Raw genomic sequence first — 24,148 nt, 5'->3', positions numbered from 1 at the left:
ACGTACTGGCCACAGCAGCCCAAGGAGACAGGCAATGTGCTGCACAGACAGGAGCAACTGGATGAGTATGCCCTTGGAAGGACACAGCAGTTATCATAGTGTAACTGCTCTGGTGAAATCATGCTTTTGGCTCAGGAAGTTCCAGTCACACTTCCACCCACAAAGCCTGAGTGGGGCTCATCTTAGTGACATAAGGAGCAAGAGTAGCTTGTGAGGGTGGTGGTGCTTGAGAAGAATGGGCCCCTCCAGGACTCCTGTAGTCCTATGAAGTCTCAGACTCTTAAAAAGAGTTTGTGCTTTGGCCTGCTCTCTGATCACCTCCCCCTAGGGGGTGCAGCCTGACCAGGCCACAGAAGATGATGATGCAGCCAATCCTGATGGAACCTGATAAGCTAGGGTCAGACAGCAGGGGAGGAGGACCTCCCCTATCAGTGGACTAGGGGAGGGGTACAGGGGGAGAAGAGGGAGGAAGGGTGGAACTGGGAGAACATGAAGGAGGGGGCTGCAACCGGGAGACAAAGCGAATAAATTGTAATAATAAAAATTAAATAAAAAAACTTTGTGCATTAACACAAAAAGGAAAGTGAAGACCGGCAACATGAATTCTGTATTGACATTTGGTTCTTAATAAAAACATCCAAAATGCGTTCTGTTCTTATAGCGCTGTGACCGAGACTGCATCGGGTGGAGGGTTTATGTTGCCGGAGTCTCCCTTGGAAGTGGGGAGGAGCAGGTGATGATAGAGACACACTGAATTCTCCTTGGGACCTATATGCAGCTGGGTGGGGTGCTGCAGCAGGCGTCTCAGTTCTGACAAGGGCTGGGGATGCAACCCCAGCAAGCCTGAAAACACATGGGCACAATCCTCCATCCAGAGCCCACAAGAACACGGACGCTGATGGGGCCAGTGGTGGCAGCTTCTGGAGAGTGAAAGGGAGGCTGAGATGTTACATTCTTGAGGCCTTCACAGGTACATGTCATCGTAGCCCGGTGGGGGGAGATGGTCAGGATTAGGTCTGCAATGGAAAGAGTAATTGGATGGGTGGGACTGAGTATACAGGAAACATGCCCTGAATGGAGCAGGCCCATAGAGTGAAATGGAGTTTAAGATCACGAACTTTAGGGCCAGATGGCCTGAGTCTAAACACCCAGTCTCTTGGTCTTGCCCTTGGTCTTGGCTCAAACACCCAGTCTCCTGGTCTTTCCCTTCTCATCTCTAAGAGGACTAATGATACAAGCATCTCTTCTTCTGAGTCCTCCCTTGCAGGGTCACCAAGTGTGCTGGACATCTTACTCAGTAGATACACGTTATAATCATCTGAGAGGAGGGAACCTGATTGAAAGAAAATGCCTCCACAAGATAAAGCTGTAAAGCATTTTCTTAACTGGTGATTGATGGGAGAGAGCCCAGCCCATTGTGAGACCTTGGGTTCTGTAGGAAAGCAAGCTGAGCAAGCCAGGGGTAAAATAAGCCAGTAAGCAGCACTCCTCCATGGCCTCTGCAGCAGCCCCTGCCTCCAGGTTCCTGCTCTCTTTAAGTTACTGTCCTGATCTCCTTCAATGAACAGTGATGTGGAAGTTGCTTTTGTTCATGGTGTTTCATCACAGCAATGGTAACTCTAGCTAAGACTCCAAGGGTAGAAATTGAGGACAGAATTCCTGGAAGACTCCAGGAAGTAGCAGTGTTAAGTGCTTGGAGTCAAGATACCTGGGCTGCAATGCTGAACTAAGACAACTGAGCTGCCACCAAATCCCACCTCTTAACATACCTGAATGAATACCTACCCAGATGGGCTGGTCCCAATGGGTCCAAAGGGGTCAAAGCGAGCTCCTGGGGGCACAGCACCGGGAGGAAGCCGGTTTGGGAGGCCCGAGGAGGGGTCAATAAGTGCTCTTGGGAAGCCAGATCTCAGAGGATCCACAATCATGCCACCTCTCTGACACCTGAGACAGGAAGGAAGCTGGGTAAGCAGATGTGACAGGGACTTACGGGCTTGAAGAGAAGGGAGAGAGGCATAGAGTGAGCTAAAACTGACCAGCAAGGCAACTCTAGATGGTCCAGGAAGACACATGAAATCAAGCCAAAAGTAAGGAAGAACACAAAGTGCATACAAAGTACATCCTGCTGATGCTAAAGGGCCTGTAGCAATTCTGTCAGATTTCCTGAGATCTCTGCCGGGTCCTACACACAGTGAGGTCAACTGGTCAAGAACTAGAGCCAGAACTGGCCATGATCAACACAGAACTGTCTGACTCTACACAGTATTACTCGAAGTCTAGGGTAATAAGGTCACAATCACAATGTGGTTTTGCTATTTCCTTAAGGACCTCAGCACAGTTGCTGACTGCCTGTAGGTTGCTCAAGCCTGGATTCTGACATTCTCTGTCCCTCACTGAGTTCCATGGACCTGACTTCAAGTACTCAAGCTGGGATGAGTAGGCTAATGTTCCTCACATGCTGAGGTCACTGAGCAGCTTTGCTCAGTGAGTTCTGTGATCTAAAAACAAGATGATGAAAGTGGAATCACTCTTCAGTAGGAGTTAGACCTCATCTGACTCAGAGAACAGTGCACAGCTGAGACTGCAGGATGAGAATCAATGATGCAGTAGGGCTTAGAGACTCCTTTTGTGGAATGAGGGAACCAACAAATAGCGCTTAGCTGTTTTGTGGCCCACTGTATGCTCTTCACTCTGCATCTTCATGACTCTTATCCAGGGTCACCTTATCCTCCTTTGGGGATAGGAGGGAAATAGTCCTCCCAGGTCTCTGTCCATCTCTGCTAGGTGAGGTGTGGCAGAGCACAGAAAGTAGCAATGATTCCTCAGCCACTCAGCATCTACCTCCTTCCCTCCAAAGGGAGGCTGATGAAAGCTCTAAAACAAGATAAACTGGGCTGCAAGCCACTGTGCAAATTACACTGATGCCACCTTCACAGAAATACTCACCCAAAGGGGTCTAGGTCTTCTCCCCCGACAGCAAATGGGCCCAGGGGATCACGCCTGAAACAAACAAGGACAATTACCACAATTCCCAGAGCAGCCAAGCGCCTATGCCTATGCTCCCAGGGCCTTGCAGCTGATGCCGGTGGACGCACACTGAACCCCAGACAAGGAAGAAACTTCCATAAGATCACAACATAAGGAACACTTTCATAGTGGTCCTTAGCAGAGATTAACACTGATCACATTAAACTGGAAATTACACAAAGGAGAGTTGAACCAAAGTTAACACTGGGTGGATGGGAGGGCTGGAGAGATGGCTCAGTGGTTAAGAGTACTGGCTACTTTTTCAAAGAACATAGGTTCAATTCCCAGCACTACATGATGGCTCACAACCATCATAACTCCAGTTCCAGGAGATATGATGCCTTGTCTGGCTTTCGTGGGCACAAGTCATACACATGGTATACACCCGTATATATAAAATAAAAAATTAAAACGGAGGCAGCAGAAATGGCTCAACAGTTAAGCAAGCACACTGCTCTTGCAGAAGACTCATGTTTGGATCCCAGCACCCACATCAGGTGGCTCCAGTTCCAGGGAACTCAACACCTTCTTCTGGCCTCTGTGGCCACCTGCATACATGAGTTACACATAAACTCACACAAGCACAGACAAATACAAATAAACTAATCTTTAAAAAGTTAAAACAATGAAGGGCTGAGTCTGTATAAAGATAAAATATTAAATAACCTCCAGATACCTTCTATTGTATTCATACTTTGCTAAAATTCTTAAATTTTACATAAGTTTCAAGAACTTGGACATATGAAATATTACTTCAAAACCAAAATCTGACTGCTAAAATGAAAACCTTCTCAGGTGGAATGAGATACAGGCATGGGAGCCTGAGTGTGGTGTGATACCTTCTGACCTTCTGTTCATCACAGCCTCTGTATACTTCTAGTCACACTGTCCACTGTGAATCTTTGTGCCGCAGCCTGCTGGACACTAGCCATAAACCTCTGCAATTTCTAATACTTTCCCCTTTCCCTCCAAAGGATTAAGTTCTTCCTTCCCTGAGAATGCTGGAGCTCTGGAGCAAAAATGAGAATGAGTAAAGAGCATAACCAGCATTTCCACTTTCCTGTCTCACGAGAAGAAAAGAAACAGAATGAAGGAGAGGAGCTCCAAGGTCTGTCCCAACAACTTATGCGCTCAGGCTGTAGGGCCTGCAGACACTCCACAGCCCTGCTATAAGGCAAACACGCTTTTAGTAACTCATTCTGTGTGGCCTGGGAAACACAGCAGAGGAACCATCATGCTGTTCACTGCTCCCTGTGGCTGAGACTCATTCCTGATGTACTCTAGGGAAGACCTCAGGACTGTCAGGGTTTTGTCTGTGTTCTGGACTTGGAGTAAAAGATTTTACAGCAGGCTGGCATGGACCTGGCACAAAGACTCTGCATCTGCAACTTTTTTTTTTTTTTAATTTTATTTTTCTTATTAGTTACCCTGTTTTATCAGGTATCTTCAGGGCTGGCTGCAAAGTCCTCCTCTGTGGCCTAACAGGACTGCTCCTCCCCTAGGGGAGTTGGGGAGGTCAAAGAGCCTGCCCTTGAGATCCTGTTAGAAATAGTCCTTGTTCCCCTTAATTTGGGAAACTACTTGGTTACTGAGCTACCACGGGCCACATCCGAGCAGAAGTTCTAGGTTATATCCATAGATGGTCCTTGGTTGAGTGTCAGTCTCAGAAAAGACCCTGTGCCCGGATATATTTGGTCCTTGTAGAGCTCCTATCCTTTCCATATCATTGTTGGGATCAGCAAGCAGGCATTTCTACAGGCAGCCCCTGGGGCCTGGCAGACCGGGTATCAGGCATTTGGAAAGACACCCAGACCACCTGCTGACCACCTGGAACCACCCACGCATGCTCTGGATCACCCTATAAGAGAACTGGGGCCCCTCCTCCTTCTCTCTCTCCCTTCCTTCTCTCTTCCTTCCTCTTCCTCTCTCTGCCTCTGTCTCTCTCTCCCTATCTATCTCCCTCTCTGTAACCCCCTTTACCTAATAAACCTCCCGCGTGTAACCTCACATTTCGTACATTTTCTAACAATCATACTAACTCCCCTTCTTTCATATGATTCCCTGTACTCTGCCGAGGGTTTAGTTATGAGTCTTAGTGTCTGCTTTGAAACACTGCTAGGTAGAGTCTTTCAAATGCCTTTTATGGTAGACTCCTGTCATATGTTCAATGCACATCCCATTTGTCTTTCTAAATGAGGATCGATCATCTTCGCCCATGTCCGCTTTCTTGATTATCTTCTTTACGTGTGTAGATTTCATTATGTTTATCATATCTTGTAGGTCTATATAAGCGAGTATATACCATGTTTGTCTTTATCCTTCTGGGATACTTCACTCTGGCTGTCCTAGAACTTGCTCTGTAGACCAAGCTGGCACTGAACTCACATAGATCTGCCTGCTTCTGACTCCCGAGTACTGGGATAACAGGCATATACCACCACCACCTATGCATCCCCAACTTTTAAGACTTTAAGTCTAACAGTAACACCCAAGAAGGCACAATAAGGGTAAACCATACTTCAGGACAAGAAAGGACTTGCTGATAGGAACAGCTTAAAAGAATGGACAACTGTGATTCAACTAGAAACAAACGTGTCATTCCTGGCATCATCCTTGGTTTCTGTTCCCGTTCAGGTATGCTTCCAAAGTGAACATCTCAGCTTCATATACTCTACCAGCAACTGTCACCTCCCTCCTTGATTTCCTGCTTAGATGCCTGTGTCAGCCTGTGCTTTGGCATGACATGGCTCATTTGAACTCCCAGAAGCATTGTTACTCACAGGACTCCCACAGCTTATGCTCACCAACATTCCTTCACAGAGGAGAGGGTAGGCTCAAGAGCAGTGGTTCTCAACCTTCCTAATGCTGTGACCCTTTAACCATAAAATTATTTCATTGCTACTTCCTAACTGTAATTTTGCTACTATTATGAACTGTGATGTAAATATCTGATATATGACCCCTTTCCCCCAGAAGGGTCATGACCCACAGGTTGAGAACCACTGCTCAAGAGGCATCATGCAGAAGAAAGAATGAATGTAGGGTCCCCTCTGTTCCCTGAGGCTATATACCAGTTAATGAACGGATACTAAGGTAGGAGACAGGCAGATGTTTTCTTCAGTGTAGTGGCTGTACATTTCCCATGCTCTTGTAAGTAACCAAGCAGGTCTTAGGTGGAATTGTTTCTTTAGACTGTTATTAGTGTTCCACCTGGCTTGAGAAGATGTTTGCTCACATCTCCTCAGGAAAAGTTCATGAAATATTAGTCTTATTTCCTCTTTTGTCCTTCTATATTTTAGAATTCTATATTATAGAGACTATAATCTCCTATGAAGGAGCCCAGGAGGACTCTTTTTAAAATGTGGACAATATGAAGTCCCTCCCTCCTTAATTCAACCTACTGGCTTCCCACTGCTTCTAATATGGGCCCTAGGGATCAACATCCAGGAACCTGTGCTAAACTGTGGGGTCATCTTGCATCTTTTGACCCTACCTTTGTACTGTACTCCAGCCATATGGACTTTTTTGTTGTTGTTCTGGGAACAATCCAAGCCATGATCATCTCTTCTGAAACAATTACTGATACACATGTCAAAAGGAGGAAACACAGATGGACTGAATCATGAACCAATGTGTATGAGCTGTATTACTCTGGGTAACCTTTTGTGCCTCATTCTTCTATACAGGAAATAACAGTGCCTATCTCCCCTTATTTGGCAATTAAAGAAATTATGTCTGATATAATCTTTATACTTAATATGGTTATTCAAGACACAGTAAGGGCTCAATAAATATTATCCATGTTAATAGCATCATAGCTGTCATACTCGAACTGAGATTCCTTGAGGGGTGAAAAAAAATCAAGTTAAAGGGCTTATAACCAGACTATGTTCAAAACCTTTAGATGGTGCCAATGATCTCAAGGTTGAAACTAGCACCAAGGCACATACTGCCTGTCTACTGTTATGTTCTGTCACGAGCTAGCAGTAGTAGAGTTCACTCCCATCCAAGAGGATTTCATAGTTCCACTGGTTCTACTGTTTGACCATAAAAAACAATCACTTCTAAAAGCATCAGGTATATACTGGTCTTTTAAAAAATATATAGATTTATTTAATTTTATGTGTATGAATGTTTTATCTTCATGGGCATGGGTGCATTTGCACATGCATATGCATGTGCGTATGTGTGTGTGTGCGCAAGCGTGTGTGTATGTATACACTGTCAGCCACCATGTGGGTACCAGGAATTGAACCCAGGTCCTATGCAAGAGCAGCAAGCGCTCTTAACTACTGAGTCATCTCTGCAGTTCCATATACTTCTACATTATAGCTAAGTATTGCCTTTGTGAAGCCTCTCCTATCCTGTTCTCCTTAGTCCTTCAGGTTAATCACTGTTTTCCTTGCTTCAGCATTCTTTGGGTTTACTTCTGTCATTGTATTAAAGACAAATGGTAAGACTGAAAGGTACAGTTAGTCATCAAGTGGAAGCTGCTAAAGATTGGGGCATATCTCATCAAATACTGCCAGGGCCTGATATATGATGGGTACGGAGAGTAATATAAGGATAAGAAAAATGCAAAGGCTTTTTAGTGAGTCTTGAGTTCAAACTGTAGTTTCATCATTTAACAGCTCTATGACCTAGGGCAACCCATGAAATTTCTAAGGCCTAGGATTTTCTTTCACAAAATATAGGTAAGGGCATCTATTTCTGATGGTTGCCATACACGAGACTTTAGTCTGCCTCATTTTTAGGCCTTGTTCTCCTTAGGTTTATGCCACCAACTAGAGCTGCAACACTATAACTCTGTATCTCCTAAACCTGTGCAACCCTTCAACAAAACCCACATCACCTCATGACTGAATGCAGAAGCCAAAATAAGAATCTAGCTGGACTGTAGCTCAGTGGTACAGAGCATATTAGCATGTATGAGGCCTTTGGCTTCATCTCTAGCACTAGAAAAAAGGAAAAGAAAAAAGGGAAAAACAAATACAAGGAAGAGAGGGAAGGAGGAGAAAGGACTCTAGTTACCTTCTTTTTAAAAAATGTGTTTAATTTCTCATTATTGTGTGTGTGCACAAACAGGTACAGAATTAGACAGGGGGTGTTGACAGCTAGTTTCTGCGAAAACCTGAAATGCCTGAAATACTCCATGGATACCTGGAGGTCCAGCAAATCACAGCATACCAGTAAAATAAAAGTAGCAGATACTAAAAAAGACAGGTTTAACATTTTAATAAACAGGTTATTAAGAAGATGCAGAACACACTATTAAACTTACAGGTAAAGACAGACTGATAAGGATCATAAATAAATTTAGAATGACCTAAATAAGGGCTTTATACTAAAGATTTACTTTTAGTGAGCCTGGATAAGCATAGGAAAAATTGCTTTTAAAACAATGGACATGATTTGAGGCAATTTCCTGACTATCTGCAGACAGATGGAGCTAATGTAAGTGGGTTAGATTGAAAAGACGAACAATAAAAATTTAGGCTTAGATTAAAAACAAACAAATAAACAAAACCCTACTTTCCCTTTATCAGACAAAGAAGACAGGAAAGGAGGGGAAAGGAAACTATTTACCTTCTTTGTAAAAAATGTAATTTCTTATTATTGTGTGTATGTACACATACAGGAACAGAATTAGATAGGAATAGCTTTTGGTAATTTAGAGTGTCCAGGAAAGCAAAGTCCCTATCCACCTGGCATTCTCCATTATGACAGATTGACCTCTCCAGCTATCCTCTTAGCTGAATACATCCAATATCTCCCAACAAGCTCCAGACAAGCCACTCCACACCTAGGAAAATAAATCCATGTGTGGGGCATGGTATCCATGCAGGTATGGAAAGTGAGTGGTAAAACACAGGTCTGTGTCATGTGTGAGGAGACAGAGGTTCCTAGCACTGTCTAAAACTATTAGTGATGGGGGTCATAACTGTCCAGCAATTATTTTTAAATCTTGCAAGCATACTCACTGAGACCACAGCTAGAGCACTTGGTGGACCCCAATCCTGACTCTGCCTCTTTTCCAGTGGCTGGTGACCTCAGGTATCTTGCCTGTTCTTTCCATGAATTAAGTAGGTTTTATAGCATAAGCAGTACTTTTTAAATACTTTTTGTTGTTCTCCATTCTCTCTACAGAAGCCAATATTTTAAAAGATTTCACCAAACTAACTTGCCAATTATTAATTATAAGAACATAATTGATTACCTATGTCAACTAACTTGGTTCAAAGTATAAAACTCCTAGCCAAACAGTAAGGCGGTGTTAGTTGACATCAAGTGTTTATTTTATACTGTAGAGTGAATGCTTCCCTATTCCATGGCAAAACCACTCTTAAGCACACTGAAGGCTCCAGACTAGGACATGCTGTCTCAGACAGAGCCTACAGTCCTCTGGTCTCTGTCTCCTTCATCAGAATAGAAGTCTCCAGGACTGTTGCTGCTAAACTAATCTGCAAAGACCCTGGACATGACCCATTCATATGACAGCTATTTTGCCCATCTTCTGAAGCTGTTAGAGGTAAAGGTATACAACAAACTGCAGTGAGATGGAGAAGACACTAGGGCTGCATCTTGTCCAGGATGGCACTTTTGTACCTATGCATTCCCCAAAAAGTCTGGTTCATAGCTCAATGCAAAGAGTAACTGTGACTCACCTGGGCAGCAGCCTTCAATCCTTGCATAAAGAGGGGCTGTGTGATTTTGAGAATGGAGCCAGGCAGCTTAGAATGCTGGGTAGTCAGAGAAACTAGCAGCAGCACCAGAATTCATTGATCTATTCACATTTCTATCTTCTATCTCCACACACCAAGACTTTCAACAAGTCTGCTGAAGACACTTGGAGGCCAGGGAGGGGTTAAGCAGCAGGATGGGATGGACAGTGGTATGTTGAAATAATGTTTTTGTACACTTTGTAAAGACTGTCTCTGTATTAGTCAAATGCTGCTTTCTATGCCAGTGCAGACCTGATGCAGGCCAAACTTGGGCACCGTCATTTTTATGAAGCATCTTCTATCTCGGTATGTTGTACACACTGTTCTCCACTACCTTCTGATTAGTCAAATAAAGAGCTGAATGGCCAACAGCTGGGCTGAAGAATTAAGGCGGGATGTTTGATCCAGGTGAGGGGGTCCACATGGAGACCAGAGAGAGAGAGAGAAGAACTGCTATGAGGAAACAGATGGAGAAGGAACAGCCTGGGTAAGACTAAGATGATAGGTAATGGGCCATGTGGGTGGGATGTAGGCAAGGTCAGCATAGTCAGGTTAGAATGTGTAAGGATTGGAGGCTGCTGCCCAGAAGAATCACAGCAGGTCCCCACCTGCCAAGCTATAGAGCCTAAAGCTCTTAATATAAGGTCTCCATGTCATTATTTGGGACCTTAGGCAGGCATAGAAAAAAACTTGCATTTTACAGTGGGATCCTTCCATCGACCCATGGGCTGACAACTGGGGGTGCCGTACTCACCAAGGAGGCTGCCGGATAGTATGAGGGTGGTGTGAGGAAATCCGGAGCGGGTCCACCTCTTCGGCAGAAGCAGGTGGGAACTCTCTCTGGGGACTGCTTACACGAGCCTTCTCCCACTGCTCATGGATAGGTGTGATAATTCCAGATCTGATCCGAGACCGAAGCTCCTCACTGTTCTTGTAGGTCCTGCAGGAAGAAGACGAGGAGTCAGCTTCCTGCAGATGGCTGGGAATCTGGTGTACAGTATTCTGATGGCAGGGGCGGCGGCCCTGTGAAGTTTTGGCCTTGCGCTTGGCCTGTTTACTATGGTGGAAACGGGCCGTCCGGCGGACCTGAGTGAGGGGGGCAACAGCCTGGCGCTGTCTACGAGATTTGGGCCTAAGTTTCTTAGGCATCTGAGTTGCCCCTCCTCATTTACCACCCCATTAGAAAGAGGTGAGGGTAGGGGCACAGCCTGCACTGGCTGCTCTTCTGTCTCCATGCCACTCCTCCCTCATCACCATTATGTGCTCATCACGTGTCATGGGAAGGATTATAGAAGGCAAAAGCTCTGTGGGAGGATGGGCCAGGTCCCTGGTCCTGGGGTAGAAATGGGGTTCTGAGGCTCAGTTCAGCCAGATCCCGGGAAGGATGCCTTCACCAGATTATCCCTTCTTGCCATGAGAAATAAGCAACATGAGCTACAGCTGAGGTGTGATGGCCAGATGAAGTGGCAGCAAGTGGCAGGACTCTAGGGCTCCTTAAAAACTTGGCAGTTTTAAAATGAACCAGGTCCTGGTCCATAAAACAAACTCCACACCTGAAATCCTACCAAGTGTTTCCTGACTATATGGAAACCACATCAGAGCGTAAAACAAAAGTCTCTGAACTTGTGGAACCCAAGCATTTCCAGGTAATCAGGGAACAAAGAGAAAAAAACTGAACCTATATTGCAGTGGTTTGAATGATGTGTTCCCCAATAGTCTCAGGCATTTGAATACTTGGTCCCCAGTTGGTGGCAGTGTTTGAGGTTTAGGAGGTGTGGCACTGCAGAAGGAAATGTGTCGCTTGGGTGGGTTTCAAAAGCCATGCACCATTTTCACTTTATTCTGTTTGTGGTTTAAGATGTAAGCCCTCGGCCTTCTGCTCCAGCCTGCTGCTTGTAGCCATGCTTCTCTATGATGGGCCTCCCTATCCCTTTGGAAACATAGGCCCAAATACTCTTCCTTCTGTAAGTTGCCTTGGTCATGGTGTTTTATCACAGCAATGGAAATTTAACTAATACATACCCCTCCTCTAAAGAGATTTCTCCAGACATAAATACAGTAAAGCCACAAAACTTTACAGTCACAAAACTTACAGTCACCTTCAGAAGCACAGGTGGGACCACATCCTAATATTTTCAGGAAGACAGTGCTAGTCTGATATCAAAACTAGACAAAGCACAAACTAAATAAATAAAATTACAGACGAGTATTTCTTACTAACTAAAAAACAAAAACTCTCAATAAAATATTAAAATTGGGCTTAAAATATATTAAAATCATACAACATGACTCGGATCGATTCTAGGATTGATTCAAGGCTGATTTAATATTCACAAATGAATGTAGCCCACCATTCTAACAGATAAGAAAAAAATCAGATAATCATATCAACTGGTAACGCACAAAACAACATGTAAATTCACTCCTGCTTAGAAACTCAGCACTAACAATGGAAGTAAGAATATAGGAAAAATCAAAAAAGTGAAAAATCAAACTATTTGCCAGTGACAAATTTCCAAGGAGATCCTGACACAACAAAATGAAACACCTCAAAACTTCAATCACTATTAGGAATGCAAACTAATGATCCCAATGAGAGATCACTGCACATTCAACAAATAATATAAAAGCAACTGCTAGAACAGATGCAGCGAAGTGGGGTCACTCATAATGATAGCGGATGTAAAAAGATACAGACAACATCAAAACTAAACCAAGTACAAATTCACCATTTCATTCTGGAGCATGTTCCATAGAGAAATAAAAATCACGACTCACATGAGTCTGCACTCAAATGCTATGTCATCCATATCCATAATTGCCATCAACTGGGCAGTCCAGTCATTTAATTCATCCTTTAACCAGGGAGGGGTTAAATCTACTGTTGTAAACACTGCATAAAATATAGTCAGCAAATAAGAGGAACAAACAGTTAATGTGCACTACAGTTTAGATGGATCACAACACTCTTATGCTGAGTAAAAAAGCTAAACCCAAGATTACATATTAATTCTATTTGTATAAAATGCCTGAAATGAAAAAAGTCTGGAAACAGAGAGCAAATTGCCAGGGAGGTTGAGGGATCCTGGCCTACTAAAGCAAGATCTCAACACACAGGCAGACAGACACACACACACACACACACCAACCAAACCAAACCAAACCAAACCACTCCCTACTCCCAACCAAAACAAAGGGCCAGACATGGTAGCTTTAATCTCAGCACTTAGGAGGCAGAGGGAGGTGGATCTCTGTGAATTTAAAGGCACTTTGGTTTACAGAGTGAGTTCTAGGCCAGCCAGGGGTTACAGAATGAGACTTTGTCTCAAAAAACAAAACCGAATAAACCAAACAAAAACAAAACAAAAAGCCAAAAGGCACAGCAGCTGCCTTGGCTCAGAAGATCTGAGATCGCAGCCCAAACAACTCAGCAGAGATTATGTTCCTACTTGGCACACAGAACACAGGGGACTCTGTTGTCTCTGCCCAAGCTGTGTGGAGGCAAACTGAACTCCTCTTTCCCTTCAATCAGGGGTGATATGGGAAGGCATCTATCTTCCTTGTGGGTTTTCATTTGTTCTATAGCAGAAGTTCTCACAGAATTTCTTGGAAGAACAAATGTCATTTTGGTAGTGGGCAAAAGACAGCCCACTGTCATGGCTGACACCAAGAGAGCAAGGCAAAGGAATGAGTCAGGGTCATATTTCTTAGATAATCACCAAGAATACTGTGGGGAACAAATTCCTAGCTAGGAGAGATGGGTGTTACTCAATGACTGCTAGAAGGAGGATGGGATGGAAGGAAGAGGCTAGAAGCACCACAGTGAGGCTGGAAGCAGATGGACAGAAGGAGGCTAGTGTTGAAGAGGTGGTCAACAGCCAGTTCTCAGAGCCTATGTTTTTATGAAATGATTCCTGGGACCAGATTTCTTCCTCTGGGAATTTAAACATACAGAACATGAGGTCAGGCTTTGATCCCCAGGATCACAAAAGGCAAAGAGGACACTCTGGCTCTCTTCTCTGACACCCCCCCGCCCCAAGTCTTAAAAGAGAAAAGAAAGTCCAGGAACTATACTAGTTAAAATGAGTTAAAATGACATAAAAATTCATGCAATTCTTAGATGGATAAGAAAAAAACATAAAAGATCAGCTTTGAAGAACACTGTTGGGATAGGTAAAGAAATCAGAATGTGGACTGCATATCATATTAAATGATACACCAATACTACATACCTACGTGTGAAAACTGGTTTAAAGTTAAGGAAGATGATATCCTTTTAATTTTTTTATGTTTTATAATTTTTTATTTTTTATATTAATAACAGTTTATTTACTTTGTATCCCAGCCGTTGCCTCCTCCTCCATTCCCTTCCAATCCTACCCTCCCTCATCTCCTCTCTGCCTCTTTCCAAGTCTACTGATAGAGGAGGTCCTCCTCCCCTACCATCTGACCCTAGTTTATCAGGTAGGAAGATGATAGCCTTATAAAATTGCTTAGGTGGGGGTATTGGAAAAAGGGTAAGCACTTGCCACTCAAGTGTGAGGACTTAAATTCAAATCCCCAGAACCTATAAAGCCAGACACAGTAACATGCATCTGCTATCCTAGTGATTCCAAACCAAAATAGGAAGCAAAAACAGAAGAATCCTTGAAGCTAGTGTGCCACCTAGCCTGGCATACACAGCTGCAAAACAGAGAAAGCCTTGAGAAGTGAGGACTTACACCTGAGGCTGTCTTCTGGAGAACACGCACACCTGCATTCACACATGAACCTCTCTCTGTCTTCTTTCTCTTTTCTCTCTCTCTCTCTCTCTCTCTCTCTCTCACACACACACACAACACACATGGTTGCATTTAGGGATCAAAGTACACAAAACAAAGTCTAAATAATCCTCAGATGGTTCAAGAATATAAAGCAACATAAGAAAATTGAGCAAAAGCAGCAAAATGTTAAATTGGTTAATCTGGGTAATGGTTATATGGGTACCCACTGTGTATTTTTGCAAACTGTCTCTCTTCTATAGCCTACAAATTTCAAAATTAAAAGTTCAGGATGTCAGCAAGTTTATGAGAAACCATAAACTGGGAGAAAATACATAAAGAACACTTAGTAGTAAAGGACTGCCACCCAAAATATATAACAAACTCAAAACTGAGAGAATGAATAACCTATGTTGAAACTGAGCAAAGGATCTGAACAGCCTCATTAAAGAACTACACAGAGAAATAAGCCTGGGAAAGATGATCTACAACCCGTCTCTAGAGAGCTACACTTAAAACAATGCGACATCACTACTAGTCTGGCAAATGCTGACAAGGATGTAGGGCAGTGGAAACTATTCACTGCCAACAGGAATGCAGAGCAGCACAACCACTTTAGAAGATAGTTGGTATGGACTCTTTTTCCAACCATGACATTCTGGAAGAAGTGAAGCTATGGAGACAGTACCAGGATGAATATTTCTCAGGGATGTGGGGGAGGCGGATGAACAGGTAGAACACAAAGGATGCTTACAGTGTGAAACAGTGCCCTATGACACTGAAATGCTGTGTATGCCACTCTGTGTATGCGGAGACTTACATAATATACAACACTAAGAGTGACCCCAATGTGGAGGTGATGTATCAGTGTAGGTATATGGCTTAGAACTGAGATACCACTCTAGTACCAGATGATGATGGAACAATGGGCAGGTGGGAACAGACTTTTGGCTCTAAAGTTTCTTAAAAAACAAAAACAAAAACAAAAGAACCCTCTGGTAGTGGAGCAAAGACTTACTTGATTAAGTCTTTCGATAAGAAACCTACTCTTTCTTTAAAGTGTGTGCGTGTGTGTGCAAGTGAGACCAGAAAGCAACTCTCCAGAGTCATCGATCTCTACTGCCACCTGTAGGATTCATGGGCAGAACTCAGGCTGTCATGCCTGTGCGCAAGCACCTCCACCAGTAAGTGTCTACCTAGTGATGCACCTGCTGGCACCTCAGGACCTTATTCAGGACTGAGGCAGTTAGCCTAGACCCAAGTCTGTAGCCACTGTAGCATCTGTGGACTCCTGAATGCATGACTGTACTCCATGGGGCATTTTCTATAAAAATCTTGTCTTCAAACAAACAAGAGCACTGAGAACTGACTGTGCCTCGGAGGGCAAGTTCTTCTGTCAAGCATACGTGGCTCTCTGGGCGCTTCGAAAGCATTCCCTATTTGTTGCCCCTGAGCCCCCTGCCTTTCCTCATACAGAGGCACCCTTTACAAGTACCTGTGGAAATCACTCAGGTCCTCGGCATCAATGTAGTCATCTAAGGTCAGGGGCAGGTCTGCTACCTGCTGCGTGCCATGCTCCTAGAAAAGTGAAACCAGACAATAAGAGATGGGTAAACACCTCCGTTCACACCGGGACTCAGGGACCAGAAAATAAGAGATGGGTAAACACCTCCGTTTACACTGGGAAGGGAGGCAGGGGACTCAGGGACCCAATGAGTACACAACCATAACTTAGAGCTACACAACACAGGCCCAGCTAACAGCAGTCAACTTGCTCATGAGGGGAGTATCAAGGCTGCAGGAGTCACTGCATGGAGCATTCCAGACTGTCAGTGCTAACCAACACCCAAGCCTGGAAGGGAACAAGCAATAGTGGTTTCTAGCATTTGGGGTACTGTTTTTGGAAGCTTAGCTTTGAACCTACTTTAAAGAACTATTTCCATTCTTTTAATCTGTATAAATTAACCTGAAGGAATTGATGGTTTGCAACTAAGAGCCCAGTTCTTAGAAAAGAACTAAATGTTCGTAAGTAATGGAAAGGACAGCAAACTAATATATATTAATGAATGAGAATGAGGTATATCTATAAATATGATGTAAAGACCTCCAAAACATATTGAATGGAAAAAGCCAATACAAATAATACAGCCAGACACTTTCGTGTGCACATACAAACAACCAAGACAAAATGAAACAGAAAAAAATGTCATCTACCTCAAGGTGCTCACATGTCAGGGGAAAAATACAGGCATTAAAGCAGAACATAACTAAGTACATAAATATAAGACATTATATGTATCAAATAGAAAATAAACAGTAGAAAGCCATCATTTATATTTGTCTGGCAGGTGGGGATAGGCAGGACTGAACACACAGAGAGAGACAGAGAGAGATACACCCCCTGGGCGGGGGTGGTCACTAAAGGAATGATGGCAGAGGGTATGTATGTGTATGATGTGATAGAGGGGGTAGTCTCCAGAGCAAGAAACTCGAAATGTAAAGGGCCCAAGGCAGTCAAACCTCTTCCCTAAGAAATTAAAAGAACTGCTGAGACTACAATTGTCTTTATTTTCTGTGGTTTCACTGAGTGAGTATTGCTGCGGACAGGAAGTCCCTTTTCTACAAAATACAGACAATGAACACCTTTGTGCACAAAGCTTTTCTACATATACTATGGTTTCTCACCTCAAAAGAAATGCCCAAAGTGGAATTACTGGGTAACAACTTTGGGGACATTTCTGAATCCACTGTTATAAATGAGTTTCTAAAGAGGCATCTCAACCCCATGCTATTACAAAACCCGGCCTCAGACGCACCAGCACGTTGATGATCATGCCATTCTCTACAGAGACAGCTTTCAGGAGAAGTTTTCTGGCCCCGTCCTTAGACTCATACCGGAGGACATATAGTTCTTTATTGCTGTTCCACGTAGTTGGCAGTAGTTCTGACTTCTTATCACTGGGACCTGCCTGAGAAGACACCAGAGTTGAGAAAAGGCAGATCTTGGCCTCTGAACACAGAACTATAAAGGACCGTATTGCCCATAACCTAACCACATCCCTCACATCAGGTATGTGTCCAGGATACACAGCTGGTTAGAGGTCTGGGAACCAGCACTCTCACTCAGCTATTTGACTGCCCTGATAACACAGAAGGAACATGTTAGGAATCTAAGGCCTTGGGCTAGGAATACAGCTAAGCAGTAGAGTGCTTGCCTGGCATGTGTGAGGACCTAAGTTTAATTCCTAGAACCAAAATTTAAAATTAAAATAACTATAGCCTTGGCTTCATAGTCACCTCTTCTCTTCTATCCTAACAAACCTAAAACCAGTGTGAGATTAAAAGCAGTATTTTCTACAGTTCAGACTTTGGGCTATCTGTAATAGGATCACAAAATAACTGAAAGCACAGATCCTAACAGAGGCTCTCTAATCAATTGTAGTGGTTTGATAAAAATCATGAACATACAGCCCAAATGCAGCACACAAACAAGATTTAAAAGTTACAAAACAGATGCTTATGTAGTCACTACCAGCACAGGAGATTCATGTCATCAGTCACTAAGAATTATTACTAAAGCCTGTGCACTCCAGGGAAGATCTCTGTCCTCAAGAGTAACCAATATCCCATATTTGTATTATCTTTTTTACTTTTCCTTCATATTGCATCACTAAATGCAGATATAAAAATATACTGCTTCAGGGGGCTGGAGATACAGCTCAGCCTGGCTGCTCTTCCAGAGGAACCAATTTGACTCCCAGGACCTACATGGAGGCTTTTCGACTATCTGTAACTTCAGTCCCAAGGGATCTGGAACCTTCTTCTGGACTCAGTGGGTACCAGATAGACACAAGATACACAGACATACATCAGACAAAACATGCATACACATTAAATAAACTAAATATATATTCAAATAAAATATAATCTATCGATCCACCCATCTATCCATCCATCCCAATGCTTGTGAATTCAATGGCTTTCCACCTTATTTTCTCACTGAACCTGGAGGGCAACCATTCAGGTAGGACTGGCCAATGAGCTCCAGGGATGTGCCTCTTCCTCTACTCAACACTATGCCTGGCTTTTATATGGATACTAGGAATTTTCATTCAGGTACTCATGCTTTCAAGGTAGGCACTTCGCCGACAGTCATTTTCTTGGCCCTTTTTATCCAGTGTTGTTTTGGGAAGGTGATCCACGTAGATGATTCTGTAGCTGATCTACATACACAACTATACAGTGTAACATCAAACGATTCTATGATTCTATAGTGTTCCATTAAATGAATGTGCTATGATTTACAATTTCACTGGCTGATGGACATTAGAAGTACTTCTAGTTGACTTCTTTTTCCACTGTAAACAATGCTGCTATGAGGATACGGGTGTACACATCTGGCATGCCCAGAGGATGAACTTTTATAAGATAAAAGCAAATAGTGACAGGAACTCTCAACTTTCAATATGTGAGCTCCTAGTGCTACAAACAGCTTGCAGCATTACTATTACTTGTTTGTTTTTGCTAATCCAGTGGATTGTAAAATATATCTTCATGTGTATTCATTATGATAGTCTCCTTTCTTTTCCTATTTAATAATTCTAAGATTTCCCTGTCTTAGTTATGACTTCTATTGCTGTGATAAAACACCATAACTTGTAACTAGGGGAGGAAAGGGTTTATTTTTATTTACTTTATTACTTTCTTTATTTTTCTACACTAGAATCTAGCAGAAAAGTAAGTCAGGGCAGGAACTGAAGCAGGAGCTATGAAGAGCACCGCCTTTTGGCTTGTTCATGTTGCTTTATATATACCCCAGGACCACCTAAACAGGGACCTGGGCCCTTTCTCACACATCAATCGTTAATTAAGAAAATGACCTACAGACTTACCTATCTTAGGTCAATCTTATGGAAGTATTTTCTCAGTGAGGTTTCCTCTTCCCATGTAACTCTAGCTTGTGTTAAGTTGACCCCAACTACCGCCAAAAATAAAACAAATAAAAAACAAAAACAAACAAACAAAAAAACCCCAAATGCCTCAACTAACCAAAACATTCCCTTTCATACATTAACGTATGAGAACAGTTCTCCAATTATAGTAAAAATCAAGCACAGTGATGCTCAGGTGGGGAAGAACATTCTTAAGCAGGACCCTTAAAAGAAACACAATGCCATTTGTGAGGCAACCCATAACTTAAAAGCTTCAGCCACAGATGCTACAGCTAAAAGGAAACACAAGCCCATAAGGGAGGCTTGGAAAACAAACAATAATAAGAGCAGCTAACAGTATAAAAAGGATTTTTGTTTGTTTGTTTTCCCAAATTTATTAGCTATCAGAGAAGTGCACTGAAATAATGAGATCTAGGTTACACCTATTCATCAGCCTAGGACTACGAGTTTGACTGGGCACAAGCAGACCTTCAGATACTACTTGAGAAAATTTAAACTTACAGGCCTTTTGGGTTGCCATCTAGCAGTATTTGGTACTATTAGCTTAGCCTATGAGCCAAGACTCAAATGTCCTCCTAGACGTAACCTGTGGAGACGCATGGAGACCTGATAAGTGATGAAGATCTTCATCTGAGCTTGGGCTTGAGCAACCAAAGCAGAGGTAAAATGCACAATATGCTGACAGTGGCATATTCCATGGCAATTAGAAGGAACACACTAGATCTAATTATAGCACCATAAGGAAAACTTTATATATGTGTAATGGCAAAAGGAATCTAAGAGCAGGAGATTAGGAATTCTATGAAATACTGTCCTTCCCTGGACACATCATGGCTACTGCGCTCATGAACTCACAGCAATATGGTTACCTGTATAAGATCAAGTCAACAAGATAAGCAATATTTCAGCAGGAAGCTGTGGGTTATAACAGGAGTATAGAGAGGGACTCATGAAGTGGGAATTTAGAGGGGGAAAGGGAGGAGCTGGAAAAACAGTTTATGGTCCAATACCATTTATGAAAAAAAATATCTTTAAATACCATACATTTATACTGTCAACACAGAACAGCATGACAACAAGGTGTGTTCATGAGAATATGGTGGGAAGGAGTGAGGCTAGAGATGGAGAAAAGTGACAATGTTCAGACATAAAGGACTTTACAAAGCAAGTATAAGGGAAGGCCACCTCTGGTGCTTGGAAATCCTTTGGCAGAGGAGTCCTAATCAAACTTGGCTAGGTGACAATCAAACTACAAGCCTTAAGCAAAGAAAGGAGAGTGATGAGAAAACAAAAGTGAAACCAACCACAGCTCTGAGAAACTATTCCCTTGCCTAAACTGGGCAACTTCCCATAGTGTTGTGGATTTTAAGGGTTACATAAGCCAGGGGTGACATACCTTATCTATGTCCTTTGATGTTTTCCTGTCTTCCATGTACAACATTTGTCCTACCAGCATGCTGTCCTGGCTTACAGACAACCTGTTCTGCTCTCCACCTCAACACCTTCACTCCAGAGCAAGACAGAATTGCTGGGGTCAGTTAAAGCTGATGCGTCACTGTGATTAAGGCTGATGTTCCACAGAAAACAGACACTGGACAGGTCCAACACATCACGTGGCTGCCCTCTGCACCTTGATATGAAATATCAAGTGTCCCAGAGGCTATGGTTGGCAAGTAACCAAAACATATGTTTTTATAATTTAACTCCCTCAGATGAAGACTCTAAGGCCTGAGAGGTGCTGAGGCCTATTAAAGGTCAGAGCAGGTCAGGTTGCAGATTTTTCCCAGATAGACTGGCCCTAAGAATGTAAAGGTAACTGCCATTTTAGGTAAAATCCTGAGGCTAGAAACATTCTTTTAACAGTCACTGAGCTCAACCCAGGGTCTCTAGGCTAGAATGCAACCAACCAACCAAACCAACCAATCAGACAAAACCGCACACATAACCATTTTCTAACTCATGTCTATGGCCATCTCCATTGCCTTGCCACTTAAGTCACATCACACAGCTATAGAGTTCTTATGGAGAGTAGGCATGACCTCAATAGGAAACCAAACCAATGACATATTTTGTTCAAGTCAAATGACATATTTTTTTTTTCAAATCAAACCTTATATGCACAGCTCTACAGCACTAGAGACAAAACCAAAGAGAAAGTGGACAATACAGCTCTCTATTTAACTGCTTAGTCAGTATTACATGGTCAAGTACATACTTTCTTTCCCTCTTATCACCCATAGAAGGTGGGTGGCATGAAGCAGCTACAGAGATAACACAAATACCATCAGAGTGTGGCAAGCATTATTAGTTTGCTGGCTCCAAGCTGGAAAATAAAATTTTCTAATAAATAAATTAACAGGAAGGTTGCCTCCTTTTTTTTTTTTTTTCTTCTATTCTGAATGAGAGCACCTCATCAGCAGTGAGTAGAGGACAAGTGCAACCTGGGCCACTGTAGAAGAGGGGCAGCAAGAAACAAATGCAACACTCTAACCTGAAATCCAAACACTGTCCCCTCTAAGGGCATGCAGGAGTTAGTATTGAGGTAGACAGCGGGTCAGCAGGCAATGCTGTCCAAAACTCCCATTCCCCAGGCTCCTTGTCCTTCCCAAAGATGTCTGTATCCTGCATCTTCAAGTCCTGAGGAGCTACTTGAGGTACAAAGGGAGAGAATATGGGGAAGGGGAGAGGAGAGAAATCAGTAAAAATGTTTGTGTATTGATTCTTCTGATATGGGTAAAGTGTGAAAGGGATAGAATGATCTGAGTCCTTAGTTGTATAGGACAGACAGGAATGGAGCAGCAGCAGGGACATGCCTGGTTAGTGCTTAGGATGTTCAAAGTGTGTCTGCAAGTGGATCTATAAAGCTTTGTTAGGAAGGAAAAATACTAAGAGTGCCGTATATCTAAGAAGCTGAAAATATTTAGGGGTTTGGAAACTGATGCAGAGAGAAATAAGCAAAAGACTAATATCTCACTATAAAATGCAAGGAGTGTGGGAAGCCTTCTTTCCAGAATTGGCCTGAGTTCTTAGTGCCAAGACAGTGACACAGTGGGGCAGGCCTAGAGTCCTGAGTCCTCAAACATTATTATGTGGACTCAAACATATTTTATTGTAGCTGGGAAGCTATTTCCTCTGGTGAGACAGATAGGAAATGAAGGGGCAGTAAGGGGACCAGAGCCAGTTCACCCAAAAACCTAACATACAGGCAGACATGGAATGAGAGGATTATGAGGAAGGGGCAGAGAAAAGGAGAATGCTAGGGCAGAGAATGTGATGTTAAGGGGGTGTCAACAAGGCACCATCAGTTAAGAGCCAGAATTTGGAGATGGGAGAGTAGGTGCGAGTCTAGTAAGACAGTTCACAACCAAGGTACGTGTACGAAGTTGCTAGGAAGGTGCTGTTTCTAGGAGCTTGGGCTGTGGTTGGTCCATCATGCTAAGTGGTGAAGAAGGGGTCCTAGAATACGGCTGAGTGGGCCACAGTTCACTGCCAAATTTGTGCTTGGACCCGAGTGTCTGGGGGTTACTTGAGTTGGGTGCATAGCACTGAGTATTCCACGCCATGACTGTACGATAAAGATGCTTTGGGGAAATCGGGTGAATGAGGACCTTGAGGAAGCTCCTAGCCACACGACACTGCTTGAGTGACTGCTGGGCTGTGCCAGGACACCTTTCCGTTCTCGGGTTTATACATACACTGTGCCAGCTGTTGCACAAGCGCCAGGAGCGCAGAAGTGCGGCGTCAGAAGCCTCGGGCCCTGATTTGGCAAGGTCAGACAAAGCCTTTAGGCCTCTGGTTTGAAATTCCCCTCCACCCAGGCTGGCTCCGCAGCGTACCTGGTCGCCGGTGCCCAAGCCATAGTAGCCGTTTGTCACCACTTCCCAGTGGAGGAAGCAGACGAGTGCGTCCTGCGGACAGCTGATGGCCGGCGCCGCCGATGCGAAGAGAACCTCTAAGCCCGCCATGGACGCTCGCGGCTTCTGTAGGGAAGGAAGAAAATTAGGAGACTTTGCAGCAAACCGCGCACTTAAGAAGAGCGGGACTGCGAGTGGCGGCAACGCCCCGAGTCGCAGGCTTCGCTTTCGGCTCTGTCCGCACCTGCGCGGAAACGCAGAAACCTGGGCCGGAAATCGCTCTCTTATTTGTGGGCGCTCCCGGCTGGAAACGCCGGCACCGAACTAAAAGGTTCCGCTAGTCCCGCGCACTGCTTGTCAAAGCCTTATTCTGCTTCTGCGCACAGCAGACTGACTGCCAAGTGCCAGGCTGGTAATCCCTGGGGAGAGAGGCCACCTACTGCCAACTACAGTAGACTTCTCATCTGCAAAGTGGAGTGTGTACTAGGCTAGGGAAGATTTTACACAATCTGGCTTAGCACCTTATTCTGCACGCTAAACGTGGATCCATTTATTGAACTCTTCAGATCCAATCTCATGCAGCTGGTATTAAGGACAGTATTACACCACTCCGTAGATTTGGAAATTATGCCACAGTCAGCCAGTGAGCGGTAGAGATGCTCCTGGGAGAGTAATTTGGCTTCTAGAGTTAAATAAATATATATAATTATATATATAATTATATGTAATATATAAATCTATATATAATATATAAATATAATATACAAAGTTGAACCACCCTTGCATGCCTGGGATGAAGCCTACTTGGTCATGGTGGATGATATCTTTGATAT

General features: G+C 43.5%; 1 protein-coding gene across 1 annotated transcript; it reads right to left on the bottom strand.

Annotated features, from left to right (window-relative positions):
* Nucleotides 1–588: 588 nt before the first annotated feature.
* Nucleotides 589–23,595, bottom strand: Psmf1 (proteasome inhibitor subunit 1). Its single transcript, XM_021661380.2, has 7 exons — nucleotides 23,298–23,595; nucleotides 17,326–17,478; nucleotides 16,005–16,087; nucleotides 10,504–10,689; nucleotides 2,947–3,000; nucleotides 1,786–1,944; nucleotides 589–1,016 (listed from the first exon to the last, which is right to left on the bottom strand). Exons 1-7 carry the CDS (start codon nucleotides 23,424–23,426, stop codon nucleotides 965–967), a joined length of 816 nt encoding a protein of 271 aa, XP_021517055.1. The 5' UTR covers nucleotides 23,427–23,595; the 3' UTR covers nucleotides 589–964.
* Nucleotides 23,596–24,148: the final 553 nt, after the last annotated feature.

The sequence above is a fragment of the Meriones unguiculatus genome, chromosome 4 (assembly GCF_030254825.1).
Source record: "Meriones unguiculatus strain TT.TT164.6M chromosome 4, Bangor_MerUng_6.1, whole genome shotgun sequence".
In the NCBI taxonomy this organism is placed as follows: Eukaryota; Metazoa; Chordata; class Mammalia; order Rodentia; family Muridae; genus Meriones; species Meriones unguiculatus.
Note: the sequence above shows the minus strand (reverse complement) of the source record. Positions and strands in the feature narration are given on the sequence as shown.